Below are 22,948 nucleotides of genomic sequence, written 5' to 3'. Positions count from 1 at the left end.
CTTGAAACACAGCAGTAAGATTTTTTTTTTTTTTTTTTTTTAATTTAAAATGCCTATGTTGCATTTGGCCTTTAAATCCTCTCTGTATGCATACTGAGTGCATCTATAAATGTAAACCAAGATGGAAGTATAGCAAAGCAGATAGGAACACTGGGAACTGCATGGTGCTGTACATGCACAATGAAAGAACAGACCATTTCAAACTCAACACACAAACGAGTTCCTTTAGAAGTTCTGACAGGGTAAAATAATGATTTTTCATTGCAAAGTACTTTCATTACACTATTGTCCATGGTTAGAAAGTCCTTCTTATAAAGCTATCAGATGCCACTATATGAATGAAATTTTGATCTCAGACCAGACAGCTGAAGCTGAAAAATAATGGAGAGGAATTAAATTACCCAAATACTGGATAGAACAGGTTTCAACAACTGGTCCATATAGGTCACATGTCAGGATCAATGTTCACTACTGCCTGTGTTGAAATTGCTGATTTGAACTGAAGCGTTGGGAAAAGGAATTGCTCTGCAGGAAATTGTAAACCAATACAGCAGAAGATAGAGGAAGGCTACTCTTTCCTCCCACCCCCTTAAATAAAAACAAGGGACATTGCAACCAAGGTGCACAAAGCCTAACGCAAAACCAGGTAAAGTCAATGGGAATCTTCCATTGATCCACTGGGCTTCAAATCCTGTGCAGACTGAGTTTCACATGAGTTTCACACGAGTTTCACACAGCTGATTTATATCCCAAATGTCCGCAGGATGCAGCTGATGACTCTCATTAGTTACTAGTACAAAGCTAACGATGGAAAGGCTCATCGACAACCTTTGCTCATCTGTCTTTACTCTTACGAGAGAGAAATGACTATGAAAGAGCACAGTCCTTAATTTATCGCCAGATACGGTACTCATTAGCAAAGAGAGTGCCAGCTTTCTTTCATCTCATCTTTGCTATGTCTCAGTTCTGATCAGTAAAACACTTTGTTTAGTGAGAAAATATTTGTGCTTCCTTGTAGGTTGCCTGAGTTTCTCTTAAGCTTCCAGTAGAGAGGCCAATTCTAACTACTGCTAATTGTGACTGTAACTTGTTTATACCAAGCAAGAACAGCTTGCCTCAGTTTTGCCTCTTTCACAGTGAGGATGTTTCCTCAGTAATTTGAAAGAATTTGGAGGAAATTAGAAAAATGTGTTTGTATTGAACGACTATAATTTGTGTTATTGAGAACCTTTTCTACGTCAATAACTCAAAAGCAATTTTGTTTTTTCGACTCAGAAGACAAATCCTTTCATGCTTAAGATATAATTACAGCTACCCCAGCACCTCTATTCATACTTGTACTCAACTACCAGCTCTGGTTACTTACCCACTCTGTTTGCTCCTGACAATATAAAGGAAAAAGAAGAGACAACACAGTAATTATTACAAATAATTCAGCTGGAATGGCAACTGGAAAAAAATACAGCAGTAGATGATTCTGTTTGCTTTTGAATGAAATGCATAACTTGGATCAAACTGCCAAGCCTCAGCTGCACAAAAAGGAGCTGAATCTGCCATTTAACAGGCACAGAGTTCTCTACAGATATTGAGGCCAACTCTGAATGTTAAAAATTGTCTGATTACCAAATCAGAGGGACCAACCGCTGCAGAAAAGAAATTATCCATCAAGAGCACTATGGGTAAAAAGGACACATTTTACACAGTATTCCTGCAGTCTTTGCCAGATAATTAAGATGTGGTAATATGTAGCACTCTTAGATCAAAACAACATGCTAAACCTCACATAAGAGTTTTTAAGCCAGATGAAAAATGAAGAGATAAAAAAAATGGAGTGCCCTGGTAAGATGAAATGGGACAACACCAAACCAGGGCAACAGAACTGAAGTCAGATAGGTTGAACCAACTCATAAACCAACTGTCTTGCCTGAGATGAGCTCTGTCGTAACATTATTTTATATATATTAATCTAGGTATGATTTCGGGACCTTATAACAAACCTAAGGCACTGAAATATACACATAGCAACAGGACAGTGTCTTCTTTTAATAAATTGTGTAAAGTGTGTATAGCATATACTGCCTTGTGAATTATTAGGAGGTATAATTTTCTAGTCACATTTGCATAGCTTGTGCTTTGTTTTCTTACATGCTCATTATAGAAGAAAGCCTGCTCCATCACCCTTGCTCTTGCAGGAGTAGTCCATGTTATGAAAGCTACAAACCATACATTGTTTAACTTACTGTTTAACTGGCCAAGGCCTAGTGGTTTATATAAAGTGACTACCTTACATATTCCTCTAAATGTCATTTCTTCAAAATGAGCATAAATTGAAGAATGCCTGCTATGACCTGAATTTCAAAGGCACCACATTCTTCAGTAGCTGCCTTTACATCTCAGCTGGTATTTCACTGAACACATGGAAAAACATTCAATGTACGGAAGACTCTGCTCATAATATGGTCAATATTTTCTTCTTCTGTTTCTACTGCTACCAAGGTCACATGTATTAAAAATAGACTGGGATATTACAAGCTTCTTTACCAGATATTTTAGTATCAGAACTTTCCATAGGAAAGCTCTTGTGATTTAAGCCAAAGATCTGGTAAATAAAGCCTCAAGCAGGAAGCAGGCCATCTAAAGCCAAAAAGATCTCAGAAACAAAACTCTGTGACACAGTTAACCACACACTTTTAAACTGGAATAGAATTTAAGAAAAAATGCTTTAATTAAAAAAAAGAAAGTGATTTTGCAGTGTTTTATCAACTCCTAAGTGAGGAAAGGAATAGACCATATGGGACCTCGAAGATAAATGGCTGCATTTTAAGTGGTAGAAATCTGGTTCTTCATACACACAAAAAAATTCACCATTACTGATGTATCAGCACTGCATTTTCCTCTTTCTAAAGTATAACATCAAGGCATCTTGATGTCTGAATTATATCTCATCTTTAAAACTTTTAGCTCTCCAGTCTCTTTTTTTAATCTCACTTTTTCAAAGTTACAGTTACAGACATATGCCCACATTGTATCAAGTCCTGCTGTGACCTCCGCTGCATATATAACTGTCTGCAAGACTGCTACCAAAAGAGCCACAATAACACGTAAATGGAAAGAGGTTTGCCAGGGAGGTGCAGGAGAGAAGAGGAGGGAAATCTCCCTCCTGTTAAGCCATTCGGTTCAAAAGCTTGCCGGAATGAAAGGAATGCATAGATTTTCAGTTACAACAGAAGAAACTAAACTAAAAGGGAGAGGAAGAAAAGTCTCTGTGACACAAAACAGAAAATTTAATTGCCAGATATGCTTTTAGAAAAAGTTACAGCATTAGAGTAACTCTTCAACCTAACCCAGTAAAACACTGCTACTGCACACAAGAAAAAAAAAATGTAACAAACCTTTCTTTACTCCTCTGCGTGGTTTGCCCTCATTTGCCACTGTTGACTGTCTTGCAGTTTCTTCTCCTGTCTCTCTCCCACTGGACTGTTCACTTGCTGTGGAGTCAGCATCTGATGGCAAAACTCTGCCACAAACATTAAAAAAACCCATAAAACCAAATGATCAACACGTAATATAAGTTTATAAAGGGCTACCATTCTCACATGCAAAGAATCCTGCGTTAACGTATCTTGTGATGGCTGCTAATATTTTTCTAAGTAAATTTATTATAAATAATCATAGTTAGCTATTCATTACCATGGTATTACTGTTATCATGTGTGTGAAAACTGGCCAAAACAGGTTTCACACATGGCAAGATTATTAAATGATCTTTCTTTTAAAGATATACTTCAAGAAAACACTTTGCATTAGTAAGGAGCAGGTTCACTTTTCAGACAGAAAGGAATTATATCATAAACAAACAAAACTGTATACCTAATTAGTTTAATATTCAGGCTCCTGAACTTGGCATTCTCTTGTTAACACTACAAGTCCATGGGCATATTTTCCTGACTAGTTAAATACAGGGCCATTCAGAAACCCTGCTTTAATGTACTTATCCCATGCGGTCACAAAACCCTTAAAAATACTTGCTACCTACAAATCATGAGCCCAGTGTCTGCCTATAAAAACATATTCACAATACTGTTATTACAACACCCATCTTGCCCTCAAACCTTTTTGGACGCTCAGGAGACAGAAATACCATTTATATACCTTAAAATTTTTCATCTAAATCATTGCAGATGATTACAGAAAAATCTAAAGAAATAATGTGATTTTCTCCATCAGAATGATTTGGTTGTAAAACTAATCACATAGCATAAAGATAACAAAAATATAGGACATATACCACCACCCAGCTGACACCAAAGCCTGTCTTTCCATATGGGACTGTCCTTTGTGGTAGCGTCTCTAGTAATCCTTTTGTCTTGTGAACATTTATAGTCTACTCATGCAAGGAGTTAATCACCTTAAGTGCGCACTAGTCAGTGCACTAACCTTGTTAAGTGCAAGACTGGCTAGTGCTAGATGGATATCTGAACAAGTTCCTGAAGCTCTTAGCTAAATGTCAGCCTGCCTGGAGCGCACAGACTAAGGTAACTACACTCAGCCAGACAAGTTCTTTGAAGGTTAAACCTCGTGCTTGCAGCAGGCAGAGCTCCTAACTCAGCTTCCCCTTTTTTCCTCTCTGGACAATGACCTGATAATTAAACACTCTATTGCATTTTTTTTTTTCCCTGCAGGATTGTAATACTAATTAGTCTTACTTATCCCAGTAAAAAAATATTNNNGGGGGAGGGGGGGAAGAGGGAGAAATGGTTCCCAACCAGCTTACAGATCCACACCACTGCACCTTTTCTTCTTTTCTGCAGTGGAAAGGGAGGGCAGAGCTATCTTCTCCATCATCTTTTTCACTCCGTCTTGGTTCAGTGAACAGCATGTAAGACTGGAGATCTGCTACTGACTGTTTCACCTCTCTGTGCTTTGCTTTCCTTCATACTCATTCCTCAGTCTATCTAAATTATCAGTAAATATATTACAGGAATATACAACAGTGTCAAGTCAACATCAGTCATCCTTTACAGTAAGTGCTGTGGAGTATTCAATTGTACCCTTTTCAAACAAAACAACAGGTCCAACTCTCAGCTGGAGCCCAAAGATGCTATGTTTTCTGAACTTAGCTGTTTTTTCTTTTCTTCCCCCCCCCTTTTCTTTTTTTTTTAAACCAATATGGAATGCACTCAAATCACCACTATATTTACTGGCATGCAACAGAGTTCTGAATTGCATTATAATGAATCGAGTTCTGTATTTCCTCAGAAAACAACTAAAAACAACATAACACACTACACTATCATTTAGCATTTCAACTCCTCCCTCAGGGAATAAATGTTTTAAATCTGAGGCTGACATGGGCACATCAGCATGTTATGGAGATGATGGTAACATCTCCATAGTTAAGCCTGAAGGGAGATTTGAACTTAAGGGTGGATAAGGTAGAGGAGGGAAATTCTCTTTGTACAGTGCTTTGAAGTGTTTGAATTTAGAGTCTATTAAAAAAAAAATCATTGTTCCAAATTTGATCAACTTATTACAGTCTGCAGGTGAAACACTAAAATGTTGGCTTCTGAAATTTTTCATTTCCTGGATTATTTTAGATGAAATACAGTAACGTTCTGAAATTAAAATTTGTTTCTTATACTTACTTGCATATGAACACACAAACACACTGCCTCCTCCCCCTCAGTATCATCTGTCTTAGGCCACTTTTGAACTTTTAAAGAAAAATACAGGAATACTTGTCCTTCTGATTTCTATTAATTTAAGCTACACCAAAATGAGTTAGCTACACTTTCTTCCATAATTTTTCAATACTGCCAGCCTCCCACTGAGTCGTGGTAATCTATTACTTGCAAAGCCCATGGGGAGTTAGGAAGTCAGGCTCAGCAGCTGTGAAGATGGAAACTGAGCTGCATGAAGCCCATGTAGGAAAGATGAAGCAAGAATCTTAGAGCAACTGGGGCTTCAGAGGAATCGCAGAAGGTTCAGCAGAGGAGCAAGCTGCGTCAGAGACCTGCAGCACGGGAAGAACCACCAGTAGCTTCTTTCTGATCTCATTCAACACTACCCTTGTTTTTTTTCTCCCACAGTGCAATAGCATATAGGTAAAAGCACAGGAGCATGCAGAGTTGGGAGACAAGGGAGTGCAAAAATATGAAAGGGAGGGTGAAAAAGAATTATTGGAAAGTGGAGCAGAGGGGAGTTCTGTCCTGCTCAGTTGTTTGTGATTCATCATAGCACAGCTCTCCTCAGGGCTCCATGTCCTTCCCACCTACTTCCCTCCCACTTATGCCTTATTTTTTTACGCACAGATCCTTCCTTACTGCACAGCTCCGTTCCACCTCCTCTCCTACAGACACAATTCTTTCTGGCAAGACAGATTCATTTCATTTGATTCTTAGGGAAGGTTAGGAAACTACCAGTGAAGGGTGACAGACTTTTCTCCTTTTGCACAGCTGTAAATTATCATTCCTTCTCCTAACCAAAACTGGTTTGCTGTGAGAGCAACTAGATAACCACAACAGCGAGCGCCCATGCATCCTCATTGGATTTTGTAGCTACTGCTTATTTCTGGAAATTCTGACTTATCATACATATACTGGTCACTATTAATATTATTAAAATACATCATTATTATGCAGCAATGCTTTTCATTTAACTACCTGTTGCCTTAGTAGCTAGGGGTCACTACAAAAAGAATGCATCAGAAAGCACACACTTTAGTGTCTCCACCAAACAAGCAATGTATTGACTCCAACCAGTCCAGTTCTGTTCCCAAAACCCCTTTTAACTGGGCATGCTGCCAATAAGAGAAAAATGGACACCAAATTCTCACAGCCTTATACTAAAGAGTAGCTAGGCATAACTGGTGGACCACTAGAAATCCTGGAGCTGAGGTCTGTCTGCTGAAATTAACCTGCAAAATACAGTAACGACCAGGCATTAATAAATTGTAAGCTACCAAAATGCTGTTTTTCCTCTGTGCACTGACCTCCCTCTGTGCCGCACGGTCTTTGAAGGCTTTGAGGAAGTCTTGGACCTGGGGCTGGGCACATCTCCATTTTCAGATGGGGTAGTATCTTTAATAGGTCCTGGTAAAGGAGCTGGCTCATGGATAATCAGGACTTCATCTTTATTGTGCTGGCCCAAATGTTGCTTAGCAAAATCAAAGCCTTTCACACTGGGGGCCTGTAGCTGTGAGAGAAGAATAAAGACCAAAAAAAAAAAAAAAAGGAAAAGAAAAAAAAAAAAGAAAAAAAAAAAACAGGAACCATGAGTGACAATGAGTACAAAAGCTTTGGTTAAGATCTGCAAACAATGGCCATTAGGATGATGGTCAGGACATGGTGCTCTCAGGAATGAACAAAAGAGGGCTGGAGGGAAAAGAAAACATGAGTCTGTCATCTTCTTTCAGTAGATGATACTTAGCTTACAACTGCACAGCAGCAAATCCAGTGAAAAAGTGGCCTTCTGTTGCCTCCGCATTCCCCTTTCCTAGCAGTTTCTTCAGATTTAATGTTGCGGGAGAAGCTTTTCGTGTACATGTGGATGTAAGGGTGTACACACACCTGTGTGCAGACTGAAGCAGTTACCATTGCCAGGTCATCTTTCCATTTGTTTTGGTCAAAATGAGTGAAGTTATTTTAAATAATTTCAATAGGTCATTGCTATCTTCTTCATTTTGAGCCTCCCAAATCTGCAGGAAGTCTGGGAGTGCTCATGCAAACAGCTAGTTCATCCGAGGAAAGAGAAACATTCTGCAGATCTGAGTTACAGGGCAGCCTGGCAATAACTTTCCAGCCAGCACAGATGCCTCCAGAAAAGCACTCAAGATCCAGCTCTTAGGAACTTCATACTGCAAAAGATTTTCCAGTTTAGAGAAACTGGAGATTTATCCCAGCAGTCTTATTTAGGGACTATGGATTCAATTGGAGTCTTGCTTTAAAAAGTCTTAGAAGTAGGCCCTTTGCTTTCATAACTGTATTTGTAAAATAGCTAATCTCACTTTCTAAATGAATTGATTCAGACTTAATTGAATTAAGCTTACAAGTGTCAAGTTCCCCTGAAAATTTTCGGAGCTTCTGCAAAACTAATTAAGAGAAAGCTTTTCTTTAAGTCATATTCGATTTTTAAGTAGTTTGGAAGTTGAAAGTGGAAAGAAATCTTGACAAGTCCAATTTTCAAAGTGCATGCACATATACTCACTGCATAACATACACAAAAAAACCTCTGTGCGTTCCTAGAGCTAATTTCCTGCAAAACGAAGCATGTGTTGGAGTGTGTTTATGGGTGCGTCAGGTTCCAGATGTTTATATGAACCCCCTTTCATAAAGCTTGGCATGCTGACATAGCTAACTACAAACAGACTCGTCTGATATCATGCCAAAGATAAGCTTGCCTAAGGAATATTCTGAAACAATCCCTTCAAAATATTTTCTCAGTAAGCAAACATTTTCCAAATGGTTCTCAGAAAGGACTTGCAGAAGAGTGAACTGCCTAGTTAGACCAGTAGATGGCAATAAAAGCTCTCCTGTAAAAACTAAGAACTATCAGAATGGTTGAGATCTTGGAGTTCATTTTTCACAGGATGAGTAAGCTTATTATCTGAACAGATGATCTGGATATCTTCCACTACATTCCATCTTCCTTGGGCTTTACAACAGTCTCTTCAATTCAGCATTTTGGGTGATTCAATTATTAAATTTATGTAAATCACTGCAACCACTGATTCAAGAAGGCACTGTTGATTTAGACCAGCTGAAGTATAACTGTTTCTTTATTTCCTGAGTCATAGCCACCTAGTGAATCCCTCTTGAAACTTACTTCCCCTTGGGGTTTAAATATTGTATTCATGATCTTGCTTCTTTCTTAAAGAAATCCATAATATTTGTCATGCACACACCTTCCCTATTGTCCTCTCTCTTATCCTCTTCGGAATGGCCTCATTTCATCTAAGTTTTTAAACACATTCCTATAATCATCTTCCTTTTGTGTGTCTTCTCCCTATGCTTTACCCAGCCCTTCTTGATTAATACCCCTTACTTCTGGTCAGTACCTATCAAAACAGCTCTGTTTTTCTGATACTCGCTGTCTCTAACCTTGGTGGGCATGCCACGTACAGCTCTTGCCTTTAATTGTCTCTCTCCATCTAACCTTTCCTTCCAGTAAAAAAGTTTTGACCTGGGGTGTCTAATAGCCTCTTCTCCACCTAACATTCAGAACATCATGTCTATCCTCACCCTTCCTAGTTTCAATAGTGACAAAACAGCAGAAGACCCAACCTTCCTTCTTAATCTTCAGCTTAATTTATGTAACTATTCTCTTTCCTAATTCTCTTCCATCTTCTTGTTTTATCCACTGTGTTCTCTACTTCATATAGGGCCATTCTCCTTTCTTCCCAGTCTCTTGTAATCTTCTTCTCTCATTACATCTTGTCTCTGTCATTCACCCGGCTTTGATGAACCACCAGTAAGAATTTAGTAGAGCCTTCTTTCAACTTTTTTTTTTTTTTTTTTTTTAAGAATTCTGTATCCTTGCTTGCTCAACTCCAGCTCCTCCTTGATATCTGCCAATTTAAGCTTTGCAAAGCCAAAACTAACCCCCAATCTTTCATCAGAATCCCCTCCATTTTCCCACTCTTTGTTTCTAACAGTGCATCAGTGAACATCCTAGGAGTCATCATGAATTCCATTTTTCCTTTGAGATACCCATACCTCCATTCCTTTTCTCCAAAATACTTCTGAAGTGGAAGTTTCCATTTTTGCTGTCAAAATTATCATGCTAGCTTGCAGCATCTTCCATTTTGATTACTGGACCCTCCTCTTAAGTAGCCCTACCTCTATCTCTAACCTATTTAAAACATTATTTCTATTCCCTTTGAAGATAATTCTGTGCATGACATCCTCCCTTTGAACCACTTCAGTGGTTCCCCTTCTTCTAACCCTTTCATACGCCAACGTTCTTGGCTATACAGCCCTGTTTCTGATTCCCAGTTATCACATCATCTATTTCACTGACTTGTTCTCCTCTCCCCAAGCCTCTTTTGCTCCATTAATGATGAGGGACTTCACAATGTGCTGGGTAAAGTTCTTTCACAGAAAATCTAGTGCTTCTTCCGCCCTTCTTCGGCACCCTTGAATTGACCTGCAAAGTTACTGCTCCTTTTATAAGTGTCATGAGGCCAGGGGTAGGGGGGAGTGATGACACAATGACACACAAAAACAACAACCCTAAAAGAGACAAACGTTCTAGTAACGTTGGAAGTACTAGTATGACTTTATCACAATGGATGACACAGTGGCAAAATTAAGATTGCTGAGTCTCAAGCACGCATTTCAACCCACCTTAAAGCTAACTCTAACTTCCTGGGTTTGTAAACCCTTTGGGGGAGTAAAACAACCTACATCTTTTTAAACATCTTTAAACTTGACTGTAGAGTCCTATTCTTAGCTGCAGTCTAATGTAACCTTTTGTCTAAGCACACTTAGGGAAACAGATACATTTGTGTGTACATGTACATACATCAGAGCATATGTAAGCACAAATGTTTATCTGCAGACAGACCACACAGAAGCTGTATTAAAAGACTGTTAGTACTGCAAAGACAAACACTCAGACTGTAAGAAATGGCACAGTTAAGATACTCTGAACAGTCACAAGTGGATCCTCGCATGCATAAGCATCGCAAGAGACTTTAGTTATATTGTCATAAATCTATTTCTTTCTTCTTGCTCTCTCCCACCCTGCTGGATCCCTGGCATAGGCTGGGCCTTCTGCTATTAGTCAAAGCTGGGTAGAATACAAGAATGTTATTTGTAGAACCAGGACACCTATATTGTTTTGTGCAAAAGCTGGCAAACACGTGAACAACACAGGGGATGTAGGAAGAGAAAGTATGTTTTCTTCTACGCAAATATGCAACTAGGATGGCCGAGATTTTGCCAATGGATTTCATGGATATTTGCTGGCAACAGAGGAATGGCAAACCTTGGATATCATTGACTCCATCCCAGAGCTCAAAAGAGCTCACCCCACACATCGCAAAACCTGCGGCTCTATTTTCCTAGAGTCTCAGGCAGGTTAATTCCTCATCTGATCTTAGTCTTCCTTGCCAGGCAGATCTAGTCTCTCCATCCCACCTTCTTGCCCCTCTCTCCTTCTCTCTGCCAGGTGCCAGTCCCACTTTACATTACTCAGTAGCTGTGTGCCAACTCTGGCAGACAAGCAAGAACAGAGGCTCCTTGTTCTTGGCTTCTTTACCTGGCCTCGTAACAACCTCTCTCCTCTTTGCCTTTAAGGCACAGCTCTACAAAGTTTATACACTCAGCACAGGTGGAACCTTATGAGAATTTAGGTGGCAACCTTTTAACAAGTTTCTGCTGAGCACATGCAAGCTTTCTCCCCGAAGGTTTATAACTTGGTCAGAAACAAGCAATTCCCCACAGAATTGGCAAAAGCATCTCCCTTGCACAAAACAACCTCCTGGTCCCATCTCTCTTCCTTCCCTCCCCTGTACCCCCAAAGGAGGAGAAGTTGCACTAGAGCTTCTCCAAATTTCTAAGACTATTTTTTAAATTTGGACAATGAACTATATTTTCTCTTAACCTTGCTCTTTGAAAGAACAAGTTGTTCTTCTTAAAAAAAGATTCAGTATGAAACTAATATCAGGATGGAAAACTTCTGCCTGAATGATTCAAATCTGGCAAAGTCATGTACAGCTGTGTAATAAGATTTCATGATTCTTCCTACTAAAAAAGCTTGAGTAAAGTTGGCATTACCAGCTTCAACCAATATATGGATAGTATGAGAGACTGCAGGCATGTACATATGTGTGTACATATGAAATAAACATGAATAACAAATACAATATCAAAAAATACATATATGTAAAAACATGACACCTGACTGAATATAAAAAGATTGTCCTCAACTCAAATAGACATAAGTAGTTTTTTAAAATAATATCTATTATTTGAGATAAAACTAGAAATATTAACACAATTTTGGATGCAGAAACAACAACATTAGGACCCTGCTTCATTTAAAAAAAAAAAATTACTTTTCCGATTTCTCACTCCCTAGAGCATGACAACATTATGGCTTTCACTAAGAATCGATACTCACCAAAGACTACATTTTCAGTGACAAGTGTAAAGGACACAAACATAACTCTGCATTCTGCAAGACTAGATGGTCAGATCATTGAGATTCACTGGAATAAATGAACAGTGTTGTTCAAGACTGAAAAGTTTCCTTATATTTTCTTATCACTTTCTGTGTGCTAGATGCTGTGTTTTTCTTCCTTTTCTTTATAAAAAGTTATCTACTGTAACAGATTGGATGACCGCTGCTCAGTTTAGAACAGGTAGTAAGAATACCATGTGTTGATCAGTCATTTGCTACTCAAACTAACCACCAAGGAAGGAACACAATCTCTTTTTGAGAAAGAGCACACACTAGTGCTAATACTGCTATCTGTTCAGGCACTGAAACAGAACCTCAGTCGCAAGGGTCTTTGCCAACGACTGCACATTACATTTAAAACAGCTATTGCTAGTATTGGTTATTTGTTAGAGAGGGCTTTGATTTGTTGCATTTTTAAATATACATTTGTGAAAGGGAAAATATAAACTACTATGAGGCTTACCTCCAACATGAGCATGTATGAACTAATGCATTATTAAGGCATTATAATATTATTACAAGAATGCAGTACTTGTGGAAATCTAAGGGGAAGAAGATTTCAAATTGGTAAGTCAAGTCAGTTTTCTAATTTTGTAGTTAGATATTGAATTTTTAAAAAAAGCTTTGAAACTCAATTTTAGAAAAATCAAATAATTTCTGTAAAAGCAACAGACTCTAAGTGTGCACACCTTGGTAAAGACTTATTCCATGATAGCAGCTAATAGTTTCAGTACAGTTTACATCACAGAAGGACTACATGGTTGCCAGTATACTGTTTTCCTAGATGCAGACACATGTCAGGAATGTCAACAATTTGTTTTCTCAAGGCAGCAAAGACTGCACATGCAGGTCAGTGAATAGTTTCAGTAGAAAGCAGCAGAGAGGAAATACACTTACTCAGCATTCTTCCTGTGGTTCCTCTAATTAAAAGTTTGGGGGTTTTTTTTGTTTGTTTGTTTTTGTTTTTAGGAGTAGCAGCAGCATTTGAATTTGGACATAATATGAAGAACAGTGTATCAAAGACAATTTTCTATTGATTTTATATTACAGTTTTTCCTTGTTTTTTTGTAGAGACAGAAGCATTGAACAGAGGCTGTTAAAATATGTTTCTAATGAAACAAAGGAGCTAAGCATGATTTCAAAGATAGTATTTTAGTGTTGGCACATAATCTATGAACAGGACTGGAATCCCTGTAAAAAAGCCCTGCTGACTTATGGCCTTATTAAATGCTAGCACATGGAATTCTACAAAAATGAGAAGATAAAGAAACTTCACAGAAAAGAAATGTTTTCACATCTACTAATTTATATGTAACAAGGAAGTGAGAATCAATGTGCTTAACACTAATAGGTGCTGAAGCCCTACATAAGCAGTCTGACTGAGATTCCTTAAAATTATTAAACATAGGAAACTTCCTTCCACAATCTAAGATTCACAGCAACAAACCCATCTTTGTATTCCAAGGACACCACTCCATAGGGAAGCGTGAATTCACTGTATTACTCTCACGATGCATCACTAATGCTAAATATTTGCAACTGCTACAGCAGGCTTGCTAGGGTCTTTCTAATTTTAACTCACTTGTTTCAGCATGCTTCTACTATCCCCCTCTGAGATATTGACTACTTCTTCCTCCCAAAGGGATCATTCAACCAGGTTCTCTGCAGTGACTGTCACTTGAGATTTTAACACACATATCAATAAATAAGATTTTAGAAGTACTGAGGGATGTTCACCTTTCCCATTCAGTCTCATTTTCTTATTCAGCTCTATGCTTTCTTATTCAGCTCATGTGTTCTCTACGGCAAGCCTCATCTCAAAACAGCAGGATTTTAAGCTCTGAGGGCCAAAGGAGTTGTACATGCAAAATGCTGTCCATTTTCTCATGTTGGACCAACTACCTTTTGCTACAAATTCTTTCTCACATATATTGTCACAACAGCACTTCTGTCAACTATCACCACTACAGGGAAGAGTTCAGGCAGTTCAGCAAACATGTCCTTGTGGAGAAGGACCATGTTCATGGTTGCAGAGGATTCTACCATCAAGTTTGGGAAAAGTGGAGCAGTGTATCACCAGAACTGGCATAGAAAACTAGGAGAACAAGCCTTTAGAAAGCTAGTGTACATCACCTGGTCCTCCTCTCATCCTCCTCTAAAAAAATCAAAACTGGAGTTTCCAGCTCACCACTGTACAAATATTAAGTAAAAAATGAATTCTGCAAAAAAGTACCACCTCAGGAATTTTTGCCCCAGGAGTAGAATTAAAAGCAAATAAAGAAACCCCCAAATTTACAAAAACTTCACAAAGCCTGAAATTCTTAAAGACTCCCGTTCTGAAATATTTTCTTATGACAGATTCCTTTCAGTGATTTTCATCATCCCCATCCTTCTCTCTGCATTTCCTCCTGCCACATTAACGTTACTGTGACAGCTCAGAAAATTCGACAAAATACAAGAGGGATCATGTTATCGAAAGCCCGTAACTCTGAGCACATCTATGCCTACAGGCTGCTGGGATAACAGCTGTAACAGGCAGAATTTTGTGTCTGGATTGTACATAGTTTTAGCCTTCCTTCTCAGACAGCAGTGCTGCAGGGTGGATACCGTCTTAAGCATGCTTTGGTGAGGCCCCTTCACCCACTAGTTAGATGAAAGTAAGTTAGAAAACGGTTGCCACCTTTAACAGGGAAGACAGGTCACTGCTCTGTCTCAGCTCTACCAATCTCTTTTCCATAACCTGACTGTGTCAAACAATTATACTCCTCAAAGGCCACGTAAACCAGTCTGACATTAACTAAAATCTCTAAGAGAGGCAGCACACTTAAGAAAATAATTTCCTTAATTTATAATTTTTTGAATTTGTGAAGCAAAAAAAATACCTTCATAACATGGCTCTTGCTGTCTGGAAAGAGCATGTACACAACACTTTCTCTCCACAAATAATGAGGAAAGTGCTAACAAACTTTAAGATAGAGTGCAGATGAGCAATTTTAATTTATTTTTGTGTTGGTATTTTGTTGGGCTCAGTGAATGAAGATAACCATGTGGTCTTATAACTCCAACACATTTATATATCTAAAGGGCTTACTGTAAACAAAATGAAAACACATTCATATATACTGAAGAAAATCTACTTGCTGAAATGAAGCTCCTTTTTTTTTTTTCCCCACATCTTCCCTGTGTTCCTCATTATCAGTGACTATTCTAAAACTAAGGTAAATCTGTTGCTCACTGCAGGCCTACAGATCCTTTCAAATGATGCTGCCACTTCATGCAGGGAAGATAAGGTAAATGAATGAGTCACCTAGCCTGTCAGCTCTGTGGCTGCAAAAGGCATCCAATGACTTTGTCACTTTGCTACAATCATAATGTGAATTGCAAAGTATTTTTAGTGAAATTTCTCACTGTTCTGCAACAAGTGAATAGCAACCCTGGGCAACATGATTTCAGATGAGCTCATTTCCTTGCTCCCAAAGTAGCTAAACTCTAAGGTAAACTCTCTATCATCTTTTAGTAGGAAAGTCGGGACATTTCCCCACTCATAATCTAGATCCAGCAGGCTATTAAGTTTAGGACAGTGTAAAGTTAATATGTATTTCAAAAATGGATTCTTTAGGTTTAACTCCTTTTCAAAAGTAGTCACTATATAAATATCATTGTATGAATCCATGGGTCAACTACATTTTGAATAGCATATTCAGTTCTAGTCTTCTGCTCTCAAAAAAGATTGGAAAAAAATAAATATTCCAGTCTTTTCAAAAGCTAATTCAAAGAAACAGTTAGTTCAAAGTTAAGTTCAAAAAAATGGCTAAGTAAATTGGGATTCCACTGTCTAGAAAAGAGATGACTGAGATAGGAATATGGCAGAGATCTGTAAAATTAGGATTGGCATAGAGAAGGTATCTAGAGATCAACTGTTCACAGTCCCCTCCAATACAAGGACTAGGGAGCATCAAATAAAATGAGGAGGTGGCAGGTTAAAACAAAACAAAACAAGATGATGTGCTTCATATAACATGCTGTGGAACTCGCCATCAACAGCTTAGATGGGTTTAGGAGAATGACTGGACAAGTTAACAGAAGAGAAATCCATAGAGGGTTGCTAAATATCACTGCTACAGGGGGCAGAAAGTCCGTGAGCCACAAATGACTGGAGGCCGAAGAGTCACTCAAGGCAAAGAGACATCATATATACTTGCCTTGTCCTTATCCCCTTCTACAGACTTTTCCTGTTGGCACCGGGCTAGCCAGCCTTTTGATCTGACCTCCATATGGCTACCTAAATCTTTCTAAAAAAGCAGATGGTGACATTTTACTCTTTTTTTCTACCAGTATAAGCAGTGCTTTTAAGTGTGGCATGTTAGATCCACAATTTGTCAGTAGTTACTGCACATTATAGAAGAGTTACCACAAAGAGCTCCTGCAGAGGATCTGCCATCAGATAAAATGAAACGCTGAGAAGCAATTAATATGTTGAATACTGTGTTCCTTGCTAGAATCCAGCTACTGACTCTAAAGCAGCAAAACTTGTAAGCCAATTTCAAAAATAATATTTTGGATAGTTAGTTAGGATTGCTATTAAAAATGAACAACATTTGTTATGCAAACAGTAGGCACAGACATGAATCCCTTGCAGAAACTCATATCACTTTTCAGGTAGCTTTCATAAGATTGGTGTCAGCTGCTTTTCTTTACATGAGTCTCTCTTGACTGGGATTATTCTGAAATGCAGAGCTGTTGCCTCTACATTATACAGATGAACAAAAGCGTTACAGAATGTCAAAACATCACAAGAGTTCTTTACATCAGGAACAGAAGTCTAGTATTTAGCCTCCAGCAGGGCTGGCCTCTTTGATCCTGGGAACATCCAAGAGGTCGTCTACTGAATACACAGCAATAAGCAAAACTCTCAATTCAAAGGTGTAAAGTTATACCTGACACATGGGATTTGGATATCAGATGTCCCTGCTTGGGGGAAAAATAAAAATCCACAAAACCCTATTTCAGACATCTTGCAGAATGCATGACTCATTACCTGTAGCTGTGAGTGACACATGGAGCTCTGACTGGCTGTCAGAAGCAGCACAGATTAGGACAGACATGCAAGAGCATCCCCAGTGATCACACATTAGCTGAGGTTTGCCAAAACACGATGTAATTTGGCAGCCCTCAGCTCTGACGTTATTTGTGCTAAGGCTCATGGTGAAGGTACGGTACAATACGGGTTGTCCTAGGCTTCATGGGGACCTACTCATCCCACTTCTCCCCACATGAACATACAGGAGGGACACTGTGCCAGAAAGATGTGCCGAGCCCTTGAGCATTTCTGTGGGGCACAGAGAGCCCGGAGTGGAGAGGAGTGACTCCTGGCTACAGAAGCAGACTTTTTTCTCTAGGGTTTTACGATGTACCCTTGGCAAAACAAGGAACTGAACAAGCATTCACTCAAAGTCAGCATTGCAAAGGCAATGACTTCAGCATGCCCAGCATTTGCAGGAGAACTTCCAAGACCCTGTAAAGAAATTAATGAGCTTGTCCATAGCAGTGATTCTTGTTAGCAGGGAAGGGAGCCTTGCCATGAATAACTGTCAACGGCTGAAACCACCTCTGAAAAGCTCTAGCAAAGCATTTGACTTTGTCTTCTGAAAAGCTTGTACACAGCAGGGAAAATGAGATCCATAAGGAACAATGTTTCATTTTAATTTTTGGATGTCCATAGGGAGAGAAATAATATTTCCAACTCTATTTGCATTACGGATATTATGTAGAATGTTTTTTTCCCCTCCAGGGAAGAGGAAAAGGGTTGACAGTATTTTCACACAAAAATGGCGGTAATCCAGTACAGAACAGAATGAGGGTCTGGGCACAAAAGACATTTATCCATTTTCTCATGAAGAAGAAAAATGACCCATAGCAAAAATCCAGTTGCCCATAAAGGCACAGCTTCTTTGCAATAAAGAAAGTTCATGGTGCGACGCTGTTGTGGTGGATATAGGAAATGGCAAGAGAGAAACTTGTAATTTACAAATGCCACTTATGCATCTTTTTATTTCCAAAGGCAAAGACATCTTTATCCAGTGCAAGAACTCAGATCACATCGAGGTGATTTTCTGTAGAATGCTGCAGCTTACAGAGCAAGTCATGAATACTTGATGTGCCCTTTAAATATCTTGGTTCCATCTCTTGAAAAGTTATCTTTGCACAGACCAATGAATCTTGCATAGAAATTCACTGCTCTGACCTGCTTCCTTAACTGCCAGTTTTAAAAAGTTCCAAAATAATCCTGATTTAAATATCTGTTTTTCCATCTAATCTCCAGAACCAAATATGTACTCTAAGATTCTTCAGATATAGCTGAACCTGCTTAGAGGAAGAGGGATGGAGTAGCTAATCTACCAGAGTCTCTTCCAGGTCCATTTTTAAATATTATTTTCAAACTTAATTTTCACTGTAAGTAGAAACGGAGAACCAGTAATTTTCTCAGTATTTTGCTAACATTACTCCCCCCAAAACTTTTTTTTTCCTATGTACAGCTATGTTTATAGTAACTTAAGTAGAAGGTTTTTGAGAATATCCGAAGTCTAGACCATCCCTTAAGACTTTGCATCTTGCATTCTCATCCTCTGTGTCAGCAACCTTAACTTGGTGTGAGTTCGGGCTATCTATATATCCTTTGCAGAAGATAACATTATGTGACATTATTTTTAGGAAGGACCCTGATGCCATCCTGTCTGCAAGACACCAATTTTGTGATGCAACTGGAAGGCCAGATGGAGAGAACAGGAACTGGTAGGGTAGAGTGGCATGGCACATCCACTCTGCAGAACAGGGCTTCTCTGAATATGCTTCACCATGCCCAAATCATCGCCTTAGAAGGAACGTTATCTTTGTTATTATCAGTGTTATCTTTGAGGGTGATCTAGCCTTAAGGGTGGATAGTGGGAACAAGCAGCGAATCTGGATTCATGCCAGCCTTGAGGCTGCTCTGGCGCATCAATACAGATGTAGCCTCAGGTTCTTATATGGGTTCCTCACAGTAGGAAGTGAGTGCTTTTTAACTCAGTTATGCCTGCTGAAGAGGGAAAGCATGCTACAATCTCCAGGCCCAAGTGAAAAATGCCTACGTAGCAGATGCGCCAAGCTTATAGCTGTGCTAACAGGATCTTCTGCCTGGAATGACCGAATAGCTGGATAACCAGACACAGGCTATGCTGAGATCTTCACCTCACTGCAGTGTAACAAGCAGCCGTGCTCTCAGGGGCATGCTCAAAAGGCATTTAGGCTCTTATTACCAACAGATAATAGCACTTTTCTCTGCTTCATTAAAAGATATGTTGTGAGGATAAGCAACTTATGAGTTACTTTAAATGATGGTGATAAAAATATAGAAGTCATACATATCCAGGAGAGGGAAAAAAAAAAAACAAAAAACAAACCACGAAACTCTTGTGGAAGCAAACATTTACACACATATGATTAAAATTAAATCTCAAAAATTATATTGCCTGAGTGCATACCAAAACATTTTAGGATAAAAGCAGATGTTTAAAACTGGGAAGAAGGGAGGAAGAGAGGAAGGGACTAAAATGACACATAGGGCTACAGAATCCAGGAAAATTTGTAGCACCTTTTAAACATCTTTCTTAAGAGAAGAATGCAAATTTGTAAAATAGACTCTAAACTGAGAAAAACCTCCTGTAAAACTTGTATCTTGCTCTCATAATTTGCAGAAAAGTCATCAACATTACCATGTTTACAGAAGTTCTCTGTTGACATTTCAATGACCTAGTCTGTAAGTGGCGAGGTATTTCCTCAGCAGTGTGAAACAACACCACAAGCTTTCTCTTCACCCCACTCTCAACCTTGCATCAGGCTTTAAATCACAGATGACACAATTTGCTATCTTCTACTACTATAAATTCTATCAGGTTTTTATGCCCACTGATCTGCTATGATAAAACAGGTCATTAAACACACTGAAGAGCAGACTGGTGATACCTCTAGAAATCCACCAGTGCAATATGATATCCTATTTCACCTGAATAAGAAAAGTGTCCCAGTTTCCAATCTTCCAAACCAATGGGATTAATACTAAAAAACTCAGCACATTTTCAAGTGCAAAACACGTTGTAGACTTATTATGTGGTTGACAAGAATTATATTCTATTTCCAGTGTGGATATACCATGTACATGTTAATGAAATACTCTGATATTTACAAATTTCATTTCTATATTTACATTAAAATGTTTATTTTTTTAAGATATAAGACAGAAGAGCTAACACTATAAATGCATCTCCTCTATGATTTCTTTTAAACCAATAGAAGTATTTGATTTCAAAAAACAAAACAGATCTTTAACCCAAATACCCTTTCACTTACAGATGCAGTGCAGGCCTTCACTTTCCTTCGGTACTAAAGTCAAGGACTAGAAAGAGGAAAATGAAATAACTGGGGGAGAGTTGGGGGGGTCTGAGTTGGTTTTTAAATGGAGTTTATTTACAGCTCCAAATCCCTGACCACATGATTTCACTCCTTTGAATTCTTCTTTGCATCTACAGCAATAAAACAGAAAAAAACTCACATAAAAAAAAGACAGGACAAGGACAACTGCACCTCATCATTTTAATGCTGTTTTGACTGTTTGGGGGTCTTCAGTACTTATTAAATATGCCCTATTCTGACTCGGAAAACCAACCTACAGTTTGAAGAGAAGACACCAAGAAAGCCCAAAGACGGCCTGCTACCAAGGAAGCCGGACTACTTCTATTCATTCTGGATCTTGGGTCAAGGAGAAAAATGTTTTTGGAAGTGGATTCTGCCAATTGTTTAATGTGCTAAGTAATAAAAATTTAAGACACTTTTTAATGCTTTACCTCATTTAGTATTAAACTATGAGCCATCCACTGGCACATGAAGATTGGACTAGAAGTCCTTAGAGGTTCTAATTTGCTTACACAGACGTCCTAAAGAAGGCAAAGGGACAGGCTCTCTAGGCAAACCAAAACAAGACTCACATACAAACACATTCAAGGCTTCTGACTCACGAATGATTAAAGTGAAGAATCCTATGGAAGCAATGGAGAAAGAAAAAAACCTGAGCGTAGTCAGTAGATTTTCTCCAAACAACTTAAAACTATGAAAGATGGTTCTGGCCCTACAGTCAACAACTACTTTCTTACAAAAAGCTTGAGACAGCAGGGAGGTACTGCAGATTTAGGTCATGAAAGAGTGTACCAAGGATACTGATCCCCTCCCACCTTTTTCCTATGACCCTTCTCAAATTACCTTAAACTACTATGGGGAACTTCTTCAATCAAGGTCTGCATTAAATGTTACCACAGCGCAGGTGAAACAAGCACCAGGGGGTGAAGTTCATCAAAGGGTATTACTTGTTGCTGACCTTGTTTCTGATACTCATTCTACAGTGGCAAAACAAGTGGAAGTCGCTATTGATTTGTTCTGACTGCTTTAGAAGTGCAACTGCTTTCTGCTTCTCTCATCTTTCACATCATTAATTATCTTGAGAGAGAGCATGGTGTACAGACAAGACTTGTTACAGAGGAAACTGTATGACTGAACATGAGGTGACAGTACTATGAACATGACTATAGTACCACAAGATTAGCACAGGCAGGCAATTTTGCCCTTATTAATGCCTGTGACAAGGGGAAGTGAAGGGATAGTCAGAATAAGTATTTTCAACACAGACCTGTCCTCCTCAGCTGTAAAAAGGAAAAGTAAGACTTGTAACCCTTTAGTCATTTTTCCACTCTTTTTAATGAATACACCCCTTTTGAAAATCCTGGATTAAATACTTTGTAATTTACAGTTTGGGGCAGGAAAAAATAGATTACTGACCTTCTCACCATCCTAACTCAGTCCTCCATCACTTCAACCAAAATGCCTACCCACGCAATCTCATTCAACTTCAGCACCTGAAGTTCTAGTCCTGTAACAGGCTCTCACAACAGCAACATGAGCACTGTGGCAGCATCCTACTAAACTCCAAGGAAGGCTGAGCAGCAAGGATGGGCTCTAGTAAATTCTAGCACCAATGTGGGGTATAATGGATGGTGCAGTTGAGATGCTAAATTAGTTTAGCGGAAACTCTCCACAGAAAAATTCAGCCTTCTGTAGAAAACAAGGTCAGTGATTCAGCAGTGAATACATTTCCTCTTACTCAGCCCTAGCCAAAGCTTTGAAATAAAGTGATGAAGAAAAGTTCTTTTCAGCCTCAGTGCCCACATTTTCAGAAAGATTTATCTATTTAATGCAGTATCATATACCTAGCAGAACAAATAAAACACTACGTGATTCTTGACTTGCACTATCGTTTAACTATTTTTATACCAGAAAGCTCTAAAACAGTGTTTCCACATCCTTTTTAAGGACAGTAAGTGTTCCCTAGTCTCTCACATTCATTTATGCTCAGAATACTCTACCACTCCATCAATGAAGCTTCCTATTTTACCTTCTGTCGCTGCTGAATGTTGCTCATTGTGTCTGGCTGAAACTCCAGTTTGTCTGTTCGGCAAAGTTTCCAGTACAAAATAATAATGATCAGGAGCACCACAGCAACTGGGACTGCCACACCAACAATAATCCATAGGTTGCTATTCTGTGACTCTGAAGAGGACCCCTTCAGCTTTTCCACAGCTGTAAAGTTAGAAGAAAGAAGACTATTTTAAGTGGTTATATATTTTTAACTGAGGACACTTCAAGGATATGTATTTTTTATATTCTTGCAAATGCTAGTTAAG

The 22,948-nt window shown here is 38.8% G+C and overlaps 1 protein-coding gene across 1 annotated transcript in view; it reads right to left on the bottom strand.

The window, feature by feature from the left end:
* The window catches only part of KIAA1549 (KIAA1549 ortholog), an 80,364-nt gene that overhangs the window by 21,079 nt on the left and 36,337 nt on the right, over nt 1-22,948 (bottom strand). The window contains exons 10-13 of the mRNA XM_026083877.1: nt 22,660-22,844; nt 6,991-7,193; nt 3,393-3,517; nt 1,367-1,381 (exon numbers count right to left, since the gene is read on the bottom strand). Of these exons, the coding sequence (XP_025939662.1) occupies nt 1,367-1,381; nt 3,393-3,517; nt 6,991-7,193; nt 22,660-22,844 (528 nt within the window). The remainder of the gene's footprint in view (nt 1-1,366; nt 1,382-3,392; nt 3,518-6,990; nt 7,194-22,659; nt 22,845-22,948) is intronic.

The sequence above is a fragment of the Apteryx rowi genome, unplaced genomic scaffold, assembly GCF_003343035.1.
Source record: "Apteryx rowi isolate R43461 unplaced genomic scaffold, aptRow1 scaffold_62, whole genome shotgun sequence".
In the NCBI taxonomy this organism is placed as follows: Eukaryota; Metazoa; Chordata; class Aves; order Apterygiformes; family Apterygidae; genus Apteryx; species Apteryx rowi.
The sequence above is the reverse complement of the archived record's forward strand: the minus strand, read 5'-3'. Positions and strand labels throughout refer to the sequence as shown.